Source organism: Talpa occidentalis, unplaced genomic scaffold (genome assembly GCF_014898055.3).
Source record: "Talpa occidentalis isolate TD23 unplaced genomic scaffold, MPIMG_talOcc4v2.1 talOcc4.14, whole genome shotgun sequence".
Lineage (NCBI taxonomy): Eukaryota > Metazoa > Chordata > Mammalia > Eulipotyphla > Talpidae > Talpa > Talpa occidentalis.
In genome coordinates this window covers 46,714,341-46,733,920 of record NW_023601433.1, presented here as the reverse complement: position 1 = coordinate 46,733,920, position 19,580 = coordinate 46,714,341, and the positions used below count along the sequence as shown (strand labels likewise).

The 19,580-nt window shown below is 44.8% G+C and overlaps 1 protein-coding gene across 3 annotated transcripts in view; it reads left to right on the top strand.

Moving 5' to 3' along the window:
* The window catches only part of CCNY (cyclin Y), a 205,585-nt gene that overhangs the window by 22,349 nt on the left and 163,656 nt on the right, over nucleotides 1-19,580 (top strand). Inside the window, exon 5 of one of the 3 annotated variants that reach the window (XM_054694995.1) lies at nucleotides 7,999-8,042. The exons of 1 other annotated variant lie outside the window; for it this stretch is intronic. Coding sequence is in view for 1 of the 2 variants with exons in the window: in XM_037510436.2 (XP_037366333.1) it covers nucleotides 16,013-16,166 (154 nt within the window). In the remaining variant the exon portion in view is untranslated. Of the gene's footprint in view, nucleotides 1-7,998; nucleotides 8,043-15,831; nucleotides 16,167-19,580 lie in introns of those variants that run through there. One more of the 3 variants, XM_037510436.2, reaches the window with a different exon arrangement.

Sequence of the window (19,580 nt, the reverse complement as noted above, 5' to 3'; positions counted from 1 at the left end):
GAGCTAATATGAAGGAAATATTATCTCTTACTCTAAATAAAGGCAGTAGTTTTTTCTGTACCTTGCACATCATATCAAGTCAAAGACTTCGTCTTCCAAGCTCATAATGAATTTGTTCTCATTTAGTTTTTTTTTTTTTAAGATTTATTTTATTTATTTATACAAGCACTGGGTATAGTCAGAAGTGTGGGAGGGTGAGAGAATTCACCAGAGACAGAGTGGGGAACAGAACAGGCAGACTGACGAAATACACTGCTGAGGGGAGCAGCGGGCGTGGCAGGAGAGATCTTCGCGCCATGTGGGACCCTCTCCCTGGTGGCCGGGGATGGAACTGGTGCTGCAGAGGCTGCGGGCAGCTTCGCAACCCAGCGCTCAACTGCTGTGCCACCAGGGAGGCCCTGTTCTCAATTAGTTTAAGGGAGGAAATCAGGTATAATCCTGCTTAGCTACAACTGGGAAGATTCTGAACTCACATATATCAATATATTTGTAGACTGATTTGGAAAAACTTGAACCAAAATGATTGCTTAAAAAGCCCTTGAGTAGGAATTAAAGTGTTTTGAAATTAACAATCTTTTTTTTTTTAAAAAAAGCAAGTGTCTTATTGTTATAGGACAGGGAGAGGGTCAGCCCAAACCCCGCAAACCTGCCTATTCTAAATGGGTTCTGCCATCCGCCGCATCAACACAAAACATAGGAGACTTGAATGGGAAGGAACTTTAATAAAACTAGGAAACAATACAGGTAAGGCAAAGAGTCTAGTTTCTAAATGAAGCACCCAAAGTTACCCGTCCCCTCGTGGGTAAAAGTCCATCCAAATGGGATTGGCCCAGAACAAGGCCCCAAAGCCTGCCACAAGTCTAAAGCATCTTCCAGTGGGGACCCACAGCAAAGGGTCACAAACAACCGGACAAGCCCGGAAGGAAAAGAGCAAAATCAACATCAAGATAAAAGCTGCCATGGTCACCTCCCCACGGGTCTCACCCACATCTGTGTCACCCAGTCCACGACCAAAAGACAAGCACAGTTTCTTCACGTGTCTCTAGGCTCCATCCTGCTTCCTTCCTTCTTCAGTCTCTTCTTGCAGCTTCTTCTCTTCCTGCTCAGCTCCACCCTTCCTTGGGTGGGGCAGGGAACCTGGAACCTCCCCCTTTCCTGGGGACCACCCTGTTACATTATTTTTTCCTTTTAAGCAGTTTTCAATGGGAAGCTAAACTAGTTAATGAATTCTTGATAGAGTAGGTATTATTTTCTTTCAGTTGCTACCAAAAGTTAAAGGATGTGTATGTTCTGATAGAATGAATGATACATTTTTTTTAAAGATTTATTTATTTATGCATATAAGAACGGGGGGGGGGGTGAGAGGATTCACCAGAGACAGAGTGGGGAACAGAACAGGCAGACTGACTGAAATACACTGCTAAGGGGAGCAGCGGGCGAGTCAGGAGAGGTCTGCTGTGCCATGTGGGCCGCTCCCTGGCTGGGGATCGAACTTGTGCTGTGGCTGCGGATAGGTTGCATCCTAACCCCTTGTGCCACCAAGGAGGCCTGAATGATACATTTGAAGTGAACCATCGGCAAATTTCCACCCAGGTTTTCGCCACCTTAGCACTATTGCCATTTGTGACTGTACAGTTTTGTTGGTGGTGCTGTGCACCGTATCTCTGGCTTCTCCCACTAAATGTTATTATCATCCCCTCCCCACTGGTGACAATTAAAAATATCTTCAGGGTTAAGAACCCTGATAAATATATCTCTTAATTTCTGTTACTGCCTTATGTATGTTGGTACTATTTGATATATATACATACTTATAGAAATCACTTCTTGTGTTAGACCCTTACTCATAATATAGTATCTTACCTCTTTTTAAACTTTCTTACTTGAAAGTTTATTTTATCGGATATATAAGTGCAACAGGGTGGTCCCCAGGAAAGGGGGAGGTTCCCTGCCTCACCCAAGGGAGGGTGGAGCTGAGCAGGAAGAGGAGAAGCTGGAGAAGAGACTGAGGAAGGAAGCAGGATGGAGCCAGGAGACCTGGAGGAGGCGCATGGAGCCTAGAGACACGTGAAGAAACTGCGCTTGTCTTTTGGTCGTGGACTGGGTGACACAGATGTGGGTGAGACCCGTGAGGAGGTGACCATGGCAGCTTTTATCTTGATGTTGATTTTGCTCTTTTCCTTCCGGGCTTGTCCGGTTGTTTGTGACCCTTTGCTGTGGGTCCCCACTGGAAGATGCTTTAGACTTGTGGCAGGCTTTGGGGCCTTGTTCTGGGCCGATCCCATATGGATGGACTTTTACCCACGAGGAGATGGGTAACTTTGGGTGCTTCATTTAGAAACTAGACTCTTTGCCTTACCTGTGTTGTTTCCTAGTTTTATTAAAGTTCCTTCCCATTAAAGTCTCCTATGTTTTGTGTTGATGCGGCGGATGGCAGAACCCATTTAGAATAGGCAGGTTTGCGGGGTTTGGGCTGCCCCTCTCCCTGTCCTATAACATAAGTATACCTGTTCCTGGTTGGGTTTTTCTGTTGTTTGTTTGTTTGTTTTGGCTGCCATTTGCTTGTATTACTGTCTTCCACTACTTTTTAGCTCTAAATTTATGCTTGTCTGTTGTCAAAGTGAGTTGCTTGTAAACAGCAGGAGTTTGGGCTTTGTTTTGAAATTTATTCAATTACTCTTTATCTCGACTTGTGTGTGAGTTCAAGCCATTTGTATTTAAGGTGATTAATGAGATATGAGTGTTCATTGTCATTTATTATGTTTTTGGTTTTGAAAGGTTCGGCTCGGTAAAGAAAAGGAGAGCCAGGCTACATTTCTCAAAGGGAGGGAAAGTTTATTGCGCCCCGGCGGACCTCACGCACCCAAGGTGGGGGTCAGTGAAGCCGCGCACATTGTTAGGGGGAAGCAGGGTTTTATAGGGCGAGGAGAGGTCAGGTGGATAGTTGGGCTCGTAGGGCGGGAAAAGTTTGTAGGGCAGGTAGAGGTTCTTTGTCAGAGATGAGACTCGTAGGGGGAGGGGGGAGGCTCATTGTCTGAGTCCTCCAGGCAGGTATCCGCATTCCTGCCCCCCAGGTGGGCTTCCTGGTTGGCTCCTGCATTCCGGCCTGCTGCATGGACCTTTCAGGTTTTTGTCTTGTCTTTTTTTTTTGAGGGGTTCCTATCACATTTTAAGTTTCATTTTCATTGTTTTATGTGTTCTATTTTTTTCTTTTGAAGGTTCTAATGATGGACTACTGGTGTGAACTGTTAGAAGTTCTGGTCTCCAACCTTTTGTTTTATTTTATTTTATTTTTTTGGCTTCTTTTAATGACCCACATTGTTGCTTTCTTTTTCCTCCCCCATGTTAAGAAATTTAGGTATCTTTGCTGTGATAGTCACTGTTCTGTTGTTTTATAATAACCACTTTAGGAATTCATTCCATATGCAGCTTGGTGTTGATAAATTCTTCTAGTTGATAAATTGCTTTCCAGTGGAGCTCCTAATTCTTTCTTTTATGTTGATTATTAAATCTTGCTGGTATACTTGGCTGAAAGTCTTTTTCCTTTAGCACTTTGAATATATGTTTTCAATCCCTTTGTTATTAGAATGTTTCTATTGAAAAAATCTGCTGGTAGTCTGACTGGCTTTCCCTGTAGATTTCCCTTTTTCTATTGATTATTTTGAGTATTCTGTCCTTGTCACTGGTTTTCAACAGCTTTATCATTATGTGTTTTGGTGTAGGTCTATTGGTATTATTTTGTTTGGAATTCTTTGGGCCTATTGAATCACAATTTCTGGTTCAATCCTAGAGTGAGATGTTTTTCAGTTATTCAGTTATTATTTTGAAAAATAATTGTCTATGCCTTTTCCTTTTCCCTTTCTTTTCTCTTTTCCTTTTCTTGGAGCTACATAATGGATGTTAATTTCTCCTTAAGTTTTTCCAGAGAGCTTTTATACTGTTTCCATTATTTTTATTTTTTTCTTAACTTTGTTCTATTCTTATATTCTCCAGTATTGTGTTTTCAAGTTCATTATCTTCATTGCTTCTGTTTGTCTATTATTGAAGACCCTAAATTGTATTTTTTAAATCAGCTATAATGTTTAATGCCATTACTTCTGAATTTAGCTGCCTCATATTTCCACTATCTTTATTCTGTTTTTTAAATAAATTTATTTATTTTTAATTATTATGTTACTGTTTTATATCCTCTTGCTTTTTTTTTTAAAGTTCCATCAGCATTGCCAGGACTGTTGTCCTGAATTCACCTTCTGTCATGCTCAGCAACTCCTTTGAGTTGGGGCTTCCACTTCATTCAGGGATTTTTTTGTTGTTGTTGTTCTGGCATTTGTATCATGTTCTTCTGTTTCCTTTTTTGATTTAGTGAAGATAAATTTCCAGCTATTGTTTTGTAGTTGTAGTCATGGGCCTGGCTGGTATCAGTGAGGGGTAATATGTTTAAAAGAGGATCAGGACAATAGACATCAAATGATCACCTCTAGTAAACTCAAGAATTTGAAAATCCTTTTGTAAAGTGTTTTGGGTGGCAAGTGTTTTAGATATTTCAGCTTGGGACAGGAGGTGGCTGGTGTTTTGTCTTAGCCTAAGGTGTTGAGTGGCAGATGTTTCAGATATTTGTCTGAACTTCATTAGTAGTTTCTTCTATTAAGTTCAGGTGCTCTGATCCTATTCAAGTTACAGCTGTTCTATGTTATAAGCCTTAAATTCAAGCTGGTCATCCTTGCTCTGTCTCTTCATCCCTGTAGCTAACCCGAAATGCTGCCTTCTTCCTGGATTTCTGCTTGTTCAATCCCTTGTCCAGTGCAGTGCCAAGTCTTAGGAACCATGATCTACAATCATCACCAGCTACTCTCTTCTCCTGCCCCAATTCACCCCCTGCCCTTGTATTACTGAGAACAAAGGGAGGAGAAAGAAAAATACCAGACTAGAAGATGAAGGTTGTAGGGTAAAGAAAATGTCAGGCTTTTCTGCCCTTCCGCCATCAGGATAGATGATGGATTCTTATCCTAAATGCATGCCTGATGGCGGGCACCTGGAATAGGGTGTGGGCATAGGTAGATGGGATTCAGCTGAGCTAAGACTGTGCTTTTTAAGGGCGGTGTCACGGGGGGACGCCAGCAGCACCAGTAGCAGCACCAGTAAAAGCCAAAGCCGAAGCTGAAAGAAAAGCCGAGAAGCAGCAGAACCAACGCCAGAGAGCCCAAATAGAGTGAAGACTTGATGGGGGCTGGGAGGCCTGCCAACCTCCCAGCCCCCCAGCCAGCACCCCGCCTGCCATATGCCTGGTGAACCCCAATAAAAGACTCTGACTCCTCCTTTACCCGGTCTGCATGGGATCAGAAAACCTGCACTGTATCTGCAACAGGGTGGTCCCCAGGAAAGGGGGAGGTTCCCTGCCCCACCCAAGGGAGGGTGGAGCTGAGCAGGAAGAGAGGAAGCTGAGGAAGAGACGGAGGAAGGAAGCAGGATGGAGCCAGGAGACCTGGAGGAGGCGCATGGAGCCTAGAGACACGTGAAGAAACTGCGCTTGTCTTTTGGTCGTGGACTGGGTGACACAGATGTGGGTGAGACCCGTGGGGAGGTGACAATGGCAGCTTTTATCTGGATGTTGATTTTGCTCTTTTCCTTCCGGGCTTGTCCGGTTGTTTGTGACCCTTTGCTGTGGGTCCCCACTGGAAGATGCTTTAGACTTGTGGCAGGCTTTGGGGCCTTGCTCTGGGCCGACCCCATATGGATGGAGTTTTACCCACGAGGGGATGGGTAACTTTGGGTGCTTCATTTAGAAACTAGACTCTTTGCCTCACCTGTATTGTTTCCTAGTTTTTATTAAAGTCCCTTCCCATTAAAGTGTCATATGTTTTGTGTTGATGCGGCGGATGGCAGAACCCATTTAGAATAGGCAGATTTGCGGGGTTTGGGCTGCCCCTCTCCCTGTCCTATAACATATCCAGTCCTGACCTTACAAAGGTAAAAAAGAAAGAATGTTCAGGTACTCATTCAACCTACTCAATCAGCTAACAAATAGTTGTTAGGTGCTTCCAAGATACCAGGCATGACTGACTACAAAGAAGGAACTTGAGGGGGCAAGGGTGTTCTTTAGGAACTTATTTTAGTAGGAAGAGAAAACATATTAATGCATATAAACAACAAAAGTAGACAGAAAATGGCTTTAGATTCACTTTTTGTGAGTGTGTGTTCTCCAGGTTGAAATAGAGAAAAATCAGTGTTTGGGCTGGGTCTTGAAAGGCAAGCAGGAATAAAACCCATGGAACTGGGGGAGGAGGCTGGCTGGATGTTTCAGGAGGATGGGGTTAAATGAGCAAAATGAGAGGCAGAATGGCAGGCATAAGAGTGAGCTGTGAGCAGTTCTAGTGGGCCGGAGAGAAGGTGACTTGGTCGCCCGGCAGGCTGAGTTTTCATTCTAAAAACAAGGAAAAGTTACTGATTTTAAGCAGGGGAGTGACAAAACCACCCACTTCAATAGTATCTAGCTTCTCTTTGTGGAAGAGAAGCTTCTGTTTGGAACTCCAGGGCTATCTGAATCTTGAATTATAGCTGAAGAGTGTTTTGAGTTCCCCAAGGTTAATAATAGGTAGAAGGAATAAGTTCACACAACTCAACTATCCTTGTTTCACTTTTAAAATGCTGGTGGGTTTTCTCATGAACGAAAACAGTGTGAACTGAAGCAAGTAAAACTAGAGTCATGTGAAAGTGCCTTGGTCATGGGAGACACTATCCTCTGTGGGTTCCACCCCTCCCCCTCAGTCATCTTAGACTAGAAAGACTTCTTACCTGTCTTGGAAAGAGTGTAATGTAATAGAAACCACCTTTCCACTCCTTTTCAAATAGCCAATGGAGGAATCATGAAAACTGGCTTAGGAAAGAAAAGTTTTCTTGTTTCTTTTTTTTAATTTTTATTTTGTTTTTTTAAATTTTTATTTAACTTAATTTTTTTATTTTTATATTCCCCATACAATTGCAACCCCCTGATTTTGACCCCAATCCCTCCTTTCCCTGCTCCCCCCAACAAAGTGTGTCTCTGGTTCATAGTTGTTTGTTGATTTTGATTTTTTTCTTTCTTAGTTATTCTTTTCACTGGTCCCTTATTTAGGTTTTCCAGATTCCTGTTATGAGTGAGACCATCCGGTATTTTTCTTTTTCTTTCTGGCTTATTTCGCTGAGCATGATCCCTTCCAGAGCCGTCCATGTTGCTGCAAATTGCATGTGTTTATCTTTTTTGAATGCTGAGTAATATTCCACTGTGTATATGTACCACATCTTCTTGATCCAGTCATCTATTTTTGGGCATTTGGGTTGTTTCCAAAGCTTAGCTATTATAAATTGTGCTGCTATAAACATAGCTATGGTCAACTAATCTTTTACAAAGGAGCAAAGAATATGCAATGGAACAAAGACAGTTTGCTCAATAAATGCTGCTGGGAAAACTGGGTCGCTACATGCAAAAGAATGAAGTTTGACTACTACCTCACACCATGCACAAAAAACCAACTCAAAATGGATTAAAGAACTAGACATAAGACCTAAAACCATAAAATATATAGAAGGAAATACAGGCGAAACACTACATGATATGCACCTCAAAGACATCTGTATAGACGCATCACCCCAAAGCAGTGATAGTGAAGGCAAAGATAAACAGCTGGGACTACATTAAATTAAAGTTTTTTTTTAATTTATTTTTTAAGATTTATTTATGCATACAAGACCTGGGGATACAGGCCAGAGGTGCAGGGGGGTGAGAAGCTTCACTAGAGACCGTGTGGGGAGCAGAACAGGGAGACTGACTGAAATACACTGCTGAGGGGAGCAGTGGGTGAGTCAGGAGAGGTCTGCTGCACCATGTGGTTGTTCTCTGGCCGGCTGGGGATCGAACTCATGCTTAAGAGGCTGTGGACAGCTTCATAGTGCGGTGCATAACCCCTTGAGCCACCAGGGAGGCTGAAAAGTTGTTTTTTTTTTGTTTTTTTTTTTAAACAGGATTCAATTTCCTGGGTCAGGTGGATCTTCAGCATATGAACCAGGTACATTCACGGAGTTTCTTGTTCACAGAAACCTTTAGCTCTATTTCTGGGGATGCTGGAAGGAACACTAAATTAAAAGTATAGCAGACATTTGATTCTTTTAGTTTCTTGGGGAACTAACCTTTCTTTTGGAAGAATTCACTTCTTTTTGCCACCAAGGTGCTGTTTGGGCTCCAGTCTTACTATTGCATTGTAGGGGCAGGAAGGCACAAAGCAGGATCTCTATGACCCTATGCAGAGGGGTAAAGGAGGAGCCCTGGAGTCCTCAGTGGCTTTTCAAGATTTATTTGGGATTTTACAAGGAACACGGCAGGCAGGAGTGCTGGGGGGCCAGCAGGCTGGCAGGCCTCCTAGCCCCAGTGAATCTTCACTCTTTCTGGGCTCTCTGGCGCTCTCTCATGGTCTCTGTGTGTCTGTTGGTTCTTTCATTCTCCTTCCTTCTCTTGTTCTCTCCTCCTGGTTCTCCATGACACAGCCCTTATAAGCCCAGTCTCAGCCCAGGTGCACCCACCTATGCATGCCCACACCCCACTCCAGGTTCCCGCCATCAGGCATGGATGTAGGACCGCAGGGATCCATCATCAATGCTAATAGCAGGAGGGCAGAAAAGCCGGACACTTTTTTCACTTACTCTACATGCATCTTTCCATTTCAACCTGGATTCTGCTGGGGGGTGCTAAGTATATGTGACAACCCCACAGCTATAGATCAGAGTCCCCATTTTCTGGGGCCAGACACTGAAAATTGTCTATGTGAATACATAAAACCGTATTAAAGACTAATGCCAAATCCTGGCCAGATAAGGCTCAGCTACTATAACTTGGGAGTTGAAAATATCAGTGGTTTATACAATGCTTTATTTCTATCATGTAAAGAAAGCATACAGGGACATTATCTTAGTCCATGGCTTCCATTTAAAGGTCACTTGGTATTCAAAAGTGCACACTGAAATTCCAGTCATAATGTCTACATTCTAAGCAAAAAAAATGCCTCGTGTGCATCATTAAAAATGACTATACACTACATTATGTTTACCACTAAAAGCCCAATTCTAGCCTTCACCATACATTTTTAATTTTAGCTGATTTACCAATCACAGCTTCTACTTTCCCTATGGTAATCTCTAACTGGTCTTATAGTATAAAGGTTGTTTTTGTTTTGTTTTGTTTCTGTTCTAGTTAACCATCATTTCCTCTATATACTATGTAGGGGCAGGAATGGACATGGAGCACGTTTTCTGATCCAGCAGACTGGGTGGGATAAAGGAGAGAGTCCTGGAGCCCTTGGTGGCTTTTGCAGGCTTTTATTGGTATTTACCAGGTACACAGCAGGCAGAGGCACTGGGGGGCCGAGAGGCTGGCAGGCCTCCCAGTCCCCAGCAAGTCTTCACTCTGTCTGGGCTCTCCGGCCTTCTCTGGTGGCCTCTCTGCTTCTCTTCTGCTCTCGTGGTTCTGTTCCTTCTGGCAGTTCTGGTCTCTGCTTTTGTTGGCATCCCGGTGACGCCGCCCTTAAAAGCCCAGTCTTAGCCCAGGTGTATCACATCTACACATGCCCACAACCTATTCCAGGTGCCCGCCATCAGGCATGCATTCAGGACTGCAGGGTTCCATCATCTATCCTAATGGCGGGAGGGCAGAAAAGCCTGATACTTTTTACCTTACCCTACAACTACGTGAGTGAAATCACAGTGTGACTCCTTTAGTTTATTTCACTAAGTGTAATACTCTCTAGATCCATTCATCTAATGCCAAATGGCAGAATTTTATCTTTGTTCTAGCTGAGTAGTATTCTGTTGTGTATACATCTTCTTTATCCATTTGCTTGTTGACAGGCACTGAAGGTTGTTTCCAGCTCTTGACATTGTAAGTAATACTGCAGTAAATATGGGGTGCATATATCTCTTCAAATTAGTGTTTTTGTATTTTTTGGTTAAACGCCCAGAAGTGGAATAAGTGGATTTTATGGAATTCCTATATTTAATTTTCTGAGTCATCATCATATTATTTTCCAAAATACCTGTTCCAATTTACATTCCCACCAACAGTGTATAAGTGTACACTTTTCTCCACATCCTGTCCAACACTTGTTTCTTATCTTTTGGGTAATAGTCAGTCTTATAGGTATAAGGTGATATCTCATTTTGATTTGCATTTCTCTAATAACAAGAGATGTGGAGCATTTTTCATGAGTCTTATTGGCTATCTGTACGTCTTCTTTGGAAAAGTGTGTATTCAGATTTTCTGTCCACTGTTTAATCAGGTGGTTTGTTTTTGTTGTTGAGTTTTATGAATGCTTTATGTTTTAGATATTAACCCTTTGTATGAGGTTCAAATATCTTCTCCAATTCAGTAGTGTCTTTTCATTTTAATGCAGGTTTTGTTCATTCCACCTGCCATTTTATTGGCCAGACAGTCACACGGCCAGCTATCATTTTTGAGGTGTGCATATTGCTTTTCCTCAAGAAATGAAGGGACCTGTTACTATAGGAGATGGGAGAAAAGGTATTGGCTAAGGAAGTAGCAGTCTCTCCCATTTTGACCTGTGCATTACCTATGAGAGGCTGGACTTTGCCTTAGCAAAGGTACATGCTAGTTCCCAAGCACTCACACAAACATTGACTATTTCTACTATTGGTGAGCACAGAGGGATAAAGAAGATAGAGTTTAGAAAGAGACGCTGAATTTCCCGTTTAGCTGGGGGGAAGTTGAATATTCTGTGATAGGGCAGACAAATCATTTTCCAGGTGGGCTGTCTTCCAGACCCCCAGAGACTATGGCTAGCCCCTGCTTCATTATTTTCATTCCACAAGCAAAGGTTTTACTCATGGCAGATTTTATTCATGACAGTGTTTTCCCCTGTGTAGCTGGAATGTGATCTCAGCATCCTTCTCAACATAATGTTCCTGGTAGTCTGGTTCAAAAAGACTTGGCATTAGTGTTTTTTTTTTTTTTTTTTTTTTTAAGATTTATGTATTTATGCATACAAGAGCTGGGGTAAAGACCAGAGATGCAGGGGGTGAGAGGATTCACCAGAGACAGATTGGGGAACAGAACAGGCAGATTGACCGAAGTACACTGCTGAGGGGAGCAGTGGGCAAGTCAGGAGAGGTCTGCTGCGCCATGTGGGCTGCTCCCTGGCCGGCGATTGAACTCCTGCTGCAGAGGCTGAGATTGCTTCATAGTACAGTGCTTAACCTCTTGCGCCACCAGGGAGGCCTGGCATTATTGTTTAAATGTACTAGCTATCCTTAACAGAATCACTAGATGTAATTCTTCATAGGAATAAATCTTTCATAGAAGAATTTTTAGGTGTAAACACAGGCAATAAAGGTAAATGGCAGCAGTCTTAGCATTCTTCAGATTTTATCATGAAGTGACTACATTCTTCAGATATTGACATCACTGGCATGTTCTAAACCTGTTCTTTTAACTACCTTAGTAGACTGTGAGTTTCTGAAAGGCAAAAACTGTATCTTATGCACTCTTAACTCAAGGTGCCTGGCTCAGTCTACTTTCAAGAAATATTTTACTAATAAATGAATTACTAACATTGGTCAAGGTCGAGTGGCTATTAAAAACTTTCCTGATAACTGATTACATGGGCTGCTTATTGAGTACCAAAGGGAAGGCCTTAATTGGAGAGAGGTCTCTGGAAAAGAGTGACAGGAAGATCAATGTGTACAACAAAGGGTTTTAGTTATTCCATAACTGCCTTCAGATGTTTGAGTAACAGACACAGGAAACTGGCTTTACCAGGTGATAAGGGATTTACTTGGAGCAAGGTTTTTTTTCCTCTGAAACTGTTTCTTTTCTAGGTCCTGGATTAACTTGTTTCAGTGTTTTCTGTGTCCTAGGAGGTGATTGAAGGAGTTGTAGAAATGATTCATATTTCATGGATATGAGTATGGCTGAAATAAAACTGTAATTATGCTCTACTTGATTCACTTTAAGTCAATCTATTCTGATTTGTTTTTATCTTATGAATTGATACTGATATTGCTGATGTTTTAAATACTGTGGTTCCAATGGAAACTTATTGAAAAGTTACTATTGCTGAAAAAAATTTGAAAAGTTAGTTAGCTCACCTAAGTTCCATATATACTTTTTTATAATGGCCAAAATCTTAGTAATTATGAAGAAAGGATGAAGGAAATACCCAGATGATTTTTTCTGTTCAAAGAAAGGTAGGTTATGAGTAGATCCAGACTGATGCTCGCTTTTTTTTTTTAAAGATTTATTTATGCATACAAGAACTAGTGTGTAAGCCAGAGGTATGGGAGGCGAGAGGATTCACCAGACAGAATGGGGAGCAGAACAGGCAGATCTACTGAAATACACTGCTGAGGGGAGCAGAGGGTGAGGCAGGAGAGGTCTGCTCGCCATGTGGGGTTGCTCCCTTGCCTGAGGATAGAACTAGTCCTGCAGTGGCTGTGAATAGCTGGATAGCGCTGTGTCTTTAACCCCTGCACCCCCATGGAAGCCCCCAGATTGATGCTTTCTAAGAAAACAATGTTTCAAGGAGTAGGTTGCAGAATTCACCTTCCTTTTCCCAGTCATCCCCAATTCTGGGCTAGATCTATATTGTTTTTGAGAACTATCCCTGCTAGGAGATTCCCAACTGATACAATGTCTGAGATGCTGTAGTTAACCATACATGTTATTTCTTCATAAGCTTCCTCTCAACCTTGTTGCCTGTCAAGTGACTGATTAGGAAGACTGGGATCCACAGAAATTACAAGCCTGCTCTTTTCTATCTTTAAGCAATCATTTCTAACTCTCTTCAAAAGAGAACAGAGAGGAGAGAAGCAACACTAGGGTCTCTCTTTTTTTTTTAAGATTTATTTATGCATACAAAAACTGGGGTACAGGCCAGAGGTATGGAGGGGTGAGAGGACTCACCAGAGACAGAGTGGGGAGCAGAACAGGCAGATCTACTGAAATACACTGCTGAGGGGAGCAGCAGGTGACAGGAGAGGTCTGCTGCGCCATGTGGGTAGCTCCCTGGTTGGGGTTTGACCTCGTGCAGCGGCTGAGGATAGCTTCATAGGTTGCGTCTTAACCCCTTGTGCCACCAGGGAGGCCCTAGAGTCTCTTTTCTAGCCAAAACTTCTGCAAATTTCTTCTCTCATTCGAACTGGCAGGATTTTGGGGCAGATGCAACCCTGAGCTCAGGGTTTTTGTAATCAGAACCAAGCTCAAATCCCCAGTTAGGCCATTTCTCAGTAGCCTGACCTTAGACAGCTCTAATTAAAGTGTCTTAATTTGGAAAATAGAGAATAACAGGAGAGGCTCAGATGTCAATAATTCTTGGAACAGTACATGGCATCTAGCAAGTATTCCATAAAGGATACCTTTCCTTAAGTGTCACTGTAAGTCAAGCAAGAGGCATGTCTGGCTGGAGGAGTTTGAAGTGTGTGTGTTAGGTGAGAGTTTAGCATTTATTGTTCCTACCCAAGACTATTGACCAAAAGTCACTTTCCTGACTAAGACCAAGAAATGCACCCCTAAGGGAAATATGGCAGGAACATCAAAGGAAGGTGATAGGATATGAGTGGGGAGGTAAATGAAAAGCCCCTGCAGATTTTTGTCTGTCTCATTCTTTGGGAAGAATCTGTGGCTACCCTGACCACCAAGTCATGTCTGCCCCACCTCCAGATAAGCTTCCCTGTTTATACTTAGTCCAAAGACCCATCAGAACAGGATGCTTGCAGCAGCCAAGCTACATCGTAAGTGCCATTCTATCTCTCTGAAGTCCTTTGAACAATATCATTAATATGAATTTTAGGATTTAATGACTTTAACGTGCCTGAGTGGATATGACATACACATATGCTTCAGTGATAAAATGTTTACTTTCATAGAGTGCCCAAGTTACAAAACAGCAAATAAAAACAAAGTAATCCCTCTCCCACTTTACAGTTATCTGACCGACACATTGTAGTGCTAAAATATGACTGTACACAACCACTGGCTTATAGTTATGTCCCAGTCAAACTTTCCTGGGAAGCACAAAGGTCAGCACTGCCTTCCTAAAGAACATTATTGAGGTTTGTTGCTATGTACTTACCTCTTGGGAGCAGCAATTCTTCAAACTTTCTCACCTTGTCAGCATCAGCCTTTGCTACCATTCATTTTTCAAGGACATCCACCACTTATCCCAACAAATGGCATTATTGCAGTTCAGAACATGAATCTTTTTAAAGCAGGGATTGATAAATATACAAACATTACTGCAAGAGAGGGGAACAGCATAGATTTAAAAAAGACTAGATGCAAACAACAGTGTTTACAAAGCCTTGGGCAAGATGGCCATACATTACTGATACTACAGAACTATTAGTTTCCTTACTCTTTCCTTCCCTTTTATTACTGGTGTCTGACAAACTCCTACCGAGATCTTGGGCACACCAGAGAACATCATCTTTCTGGGTCTCAGTTTCCTCATATATATAAAATTAAAGTTGTACCAGGATTTTTTTTTTTCCTGTTGAATAACAGTTTTTCAGCCGAGTCTGTCCTCATGACTCCTTCACTGACTATTTGGAAAAAGCCTGGAAACGTTATTTATACTGCCTTGTAGCCTTCCCAACACAGGCAAGAAGTGATAGTCTTTCTAGTGGAGGAAGTCTGGTATTGGGGGATAACAGGTGTAGGGGTGTGTGTGTGTGTGTGTGTGTAAATCAACAATTTCTTGGTGTTTCCCATCGGGGTATCAAGCGTAGGGGTGTGTGTGTGTGTAAACCAACAATTTCTTGGTGTTTGCCATGAACCAGGCACTTTTCACATCCCTTTACTTCAGTTACCTGGCCTCAGCTGAAACCCTGTTTCCAACCCCAAAAGCATTTAAAAAGTAAAACGATGACTGAAGCCACGTGTCTCTACCTCACATTCACCTCCACGGAAATCCCAAGCACTCCGCAGTGGTTTTGATTCCGCATTTAAGCAACTCAGAGGTCAGCAAGATTTACTTGAGCCTTGAAAAGGTGACCACAAGTCTTGGGCAGACCCCGAAACGTGAGCATTCCAAGTCAAGGCCCAGCTTCCTCGCACACTTGTAATAACACAACCCCCCCCTTCCCCGCACCACACCCGCGCCCCGGAGCGGCCAGCGCAGTCCCGGGGGGAGGGGGCACCCCCGTGTGGCGCCCGCGTCCCCCGCCCTCCTCCCGTCCTCCGCGGGCCCGGGCGCGCCGCAGGCCGCCGCACGCCCCTCGCGTCCCGGCGTTTGGCCGGGGCGGAGGCCGCGGAGCCCCGCAGGGGGCCGGGACCCGGACGCGGGGCTGCGGGTGACGTCGCGAACGGCTCCCCAACGCCCGCGACGGCGCAGCCCGCGGGCCCGACCCCCACCCTCGCTTGGGCCGCGCCCGCCGGGACCTCCCTCCTCCGCCGCGCATCTGCTTCCAGGGCAGAGGGAAGAGGCGGCGACGCGGCGGGGCGGGGGCTGCGGCGGGGGCGGGCGCCGGGGAGGGCGCCCAGCGTCTCTGCAGGCGGCCCGCGCCTCTCGCCCCGGCCGACGGCCGCGCCCGCCGGCTGCCCCGCCGCCCGCCCGCGCGCGCGTCCGCTCCTGAACCGGAACCTCTCGCCGGGCCCGCGGCCGCCGCGGCGCGCCTCAGGGAGCCGGGAGTCTGTGGGAAGCGCGGGGGGAGGCGGCCTGCGCGGCGCGCCCGCCATGGCCGCGGCGGGGTGATCGGGGCTCGCCGGCCGCGCTCCTCCGCCGCGCACGGGCGCGCCCCGCCGGGGCGAGCGCGCTGAGGCAGGGTCGCCCGTCGCCGCCGCCCATGGCGAGGCCCCGCCGCCGCCGCCGCTGCTGACCCGGGGCACGGCCGCGGCTTCCGCCTCCTCCCGCGGCGGCGCGCGGGCGGGCCTCCCCTCCACGCCCCGGCCGCCCGCGCCCCGCGCCCGCCCGCCCGCGCCCCGCGCCCGGGGACGGCGTGGAAGGCCCGAACGGCAGGAGACCGGGGGCCGCCGAAGATGGGGAACACTACCTCGTGCTGCGTGTCATCCAGCCCCAAGCTCCGGAGGAATGCACACTCCCGGCTGGAGTCCTACCGGCCCGACACGGACCTCAGCCGCGAGGACACCGGCTGCAACCTGCAGCACATCAGCGACCGGGAGAACATAGACGGTGAGGCCGCCGCGGCCGGGCCCCGCGGCGGGCGGGGGCCCGTCTCGCCCTCCGGGCACCCCGCACCGCCCGCCTCCGCGCTGCGCTGGCCCCGCGCGTCTGTCCGGCCGGGCTGCCTTTGCGTCCCGCCCAGCCTGTCCCCAGGACCGGGCCAGGCTGGGGTGGTCGTGCCCGGGATCGGGGCGTTCGCGGCCACGCTGCCGTCCAGCAGCCCCCTGGCGTGTGCCCCCGGCGGGAAACTTTGCCGGCGGGCGCCCGGAGCAGCGCGGGGCGCGGGGTGCGGGCCGCGAGGTGACGGGATCTGACCCGGTCCGTGCGCCGGTCCCCAGTTCCCCGGGCGCGGGCGGCCTCAGAGCCGGGGATTCCAGGCGATTGTCTGATGGAGCCACAAGCTAAGTTAGGAGCGACCAGGGTGAGCTTGTGGGGCCTTTCGGAGGCGAGGGTCTAGGAGACGCTGGCAGAGCTGAGGCGCAAATCCTCCTTTGGGTGTCACGGTCCCTTCCAGGAGTTGAAGAATAGGGTGGGTCTGTGCCAGCGCCGGGGAAACTTACACGTTGACCTCACTTGACTGTCCTCCACCCTCATTTCCGTTAAAAACTTAAAAAGATGAAAGGATTTTTTTGGGGGGGCGAGGGGGAGGGTCGAGAGATTGGAGTCAAGTAGCTTCTCGCTCATCTGAATGCTTGTTTTAGGGTACTATCAAAATTGGAAACTGCTTTGGTTATGTCATCACGTTTTTTCTTGGGGCTGAATTCAATTCTGTGAATTCCTGATTTATGGGAGTCACTTTAGGTTTGGACTAGCGGTTTTTTGTTTGTTTGTTTGTTTTAAAGATTTATTTATTTATTTATTTATACATGCACTGGGTACAGTCAGAAGCACGGGAGGGTGAGAGGATTCACCAGAGCCAGAGCGGGGAGCAGAGCAGGCAGAAGGAAGGACAGAAGTACACTGCTGAGGGGAGCAGAGGGCGTCAGGAGAGGTCTGCGCGCCATGTGGGACCCTCCTCCGGTGGCCGGGAGCAGCGGGCATTGAACTGGCGCTGTAGAGGCTGCGGGCAGCTTCGCAACCCAGCGCTCAACCGCTGCGCCACCGGGGAGGCCCTGGACTAGCGTTTTTAAAGGAAGTTAAAGGGCTGATCACAAGTATCCAGTTGAGTGTGTTTTGTTAGTCTTACAGTATGATAACTAGTACTGTTTTATGTGGCTTAGTGATAGCTTCAGATGGGCAGCCTGTGTATTGTGCTTGAAGTGCAGTTTTCATAATTTCAACTTAAAGGAATTTGAAATGGGAGAGAGTTGCTTTTTATGGCAACTTGACTTTATTTTCCCAAAAATCTCACAGTTGATGTAGTTGAGCTAATCTGGTTAAAAAAGAAGTTCTTGTATGAATGGACATAATTCTTTTCCAGTTCTCCATTGTCAGCTTTAGATTGGTGCATTCCCTCCAGTATAGAAAGCCAAATTTAAACTGTATTACAGGACAGAGTTTTCTCATTGTGTGACCTCCTTTAATATTTTCTAGATAGTTAATCTCTAGGACAGCAACTTTATTAAATGAGTATCATATAGAGACTTGTTACAGCATTGGGTTTAGAGTAAGCACTTAGTAAATTATGGTTCTATATGATATCAAGTGTTCGTATTTTTAGACTTAAATTATTACCTACTCCCCATGTATTTGAACTACAACCATACTTTATTTTGACGGTTGCACATTTAAAGTCACATTGAAGGATGTTTAGACCAGGTCTGTCTTGATCACTGTACAGTCCCAAGTAATATCTAGCACATAATTAAGCATTGTATTTTAAATGAATGAATGAGTTTATTATAGAAAGCCATTACCCAGTCTTCCCAGTGTTGACAGGCAAACATTTGGAAATAATTTCTCATTTATTTTGTGAACTAATATTGGGTACAAATGTTATGTTTATAATGACGCTTACTATTATAGTAAGGAAACAAGGAATAAAGAAATGTAACCAGCTATTTGGCACTAAGACCTAAGTCTTAAGAATTTTACTAGAGGAAAAATAGAAGAGTATTGTGTCTTTCATTTGAAAAAAATGCCTACGTTTTGGTGATTTTTTTGAGAAAACGTTTGAAAGTCTACAACTCTTGGTTTGGAGATTCAGGATAGTTAAAGAGACTATAGAGCAGGTTTAGGGAGTTTATAATCTATGCTCTAGTGTCCTTAAACCTCAGAACACAGTTCACAGGATACTAGTTTAAACTCAGAAATAATAATTCACCATTTAAACAGTGTTCTTTCTGTCTCCCGAATTCAGCGATTCACAGCATTGGTTTCAATTAGACAACTGTCTAAGCATTAGTAAGTTCAAAGCTCTCCAGGTAATTCTAAGATGCAACTAGGGTTGAGAATCCCTGAGTAGTTGAAATCTTGAAAGTGTTACCTGCTTTTCAGGTGTTTTCAGTAGAAATTCATTGAGTATCAGAGGCTGGGAGGAGAAAACAGATTTAAATATAGGCAGATCTACATCTATACTTTAACTTCTGAGTTACATTGATAGATGATTAGTAAACATTTTAAAATTACCTCTCAGGAATTCTTGATTCTAATATATAACAAAAGCTGAAGTGCTTTTTTATATCTTGAAAACTCTCTCAGACAACCAGAATTAAAAGTTTCAGAGAAGCTCATGGGACTTCTGGATAGGTCAGTTTCTTTGAGTCATAGAGATAGGAGGTGTGTATCCACGTTTTCCCTGACTTAACATATAATAGGTAGTGTTTGTCCTGCAGAATTTGAATGACCAAGTTAAGGGAGTTAGGTTTCCTGGGACACCTGCAGTGAACTGGTGCTGTTTTGTACTCAGAGCCAGTGTATCTTAGGTTATTTATGTTTTTGAAATTTATATTATACTCATCAGTTCCTCAGATATAATTTCTCACAAAATCATTGAGATTGAGAAATAACAAAAACACTTAACCACAACGATGGTAATAATTGTAACCCTTATTTATATAAGGTTTTCTCTGTGCCAGATGCTGCTCTAAGTGCTTCACATCTCTTCATTTAGTACAAAATAACCCTTAAGGGTAATAGTAGCCTTACTTGAAGACAAAGAAATGAGACAAAAAAGGAGAAATGACTTGTTCATTCTGCCTGTATACAGCATTAGAAACTTGCCACATTTCTTGAGTAGCCATCAGCATAAACTAGTCTGGGTTGCCTTCTGCGGTATGGGGTCTGTTGTCATTGCAGTTGTATCTGTAGTTTTTCAGAGAAAGATCTTCATTGCTTTGCAGCAGACTGGGCATCTCTAGTTAGCTGGTGTCTGTGGGAAGAGGAGAAAGGGGATGGACTAAAGAGAATTTGAAATTCAGTGAGACTAAATAAATCAGAATACCTGTAACATCTGAACTGTAGTGTGACACTGGGGTTTTGCTC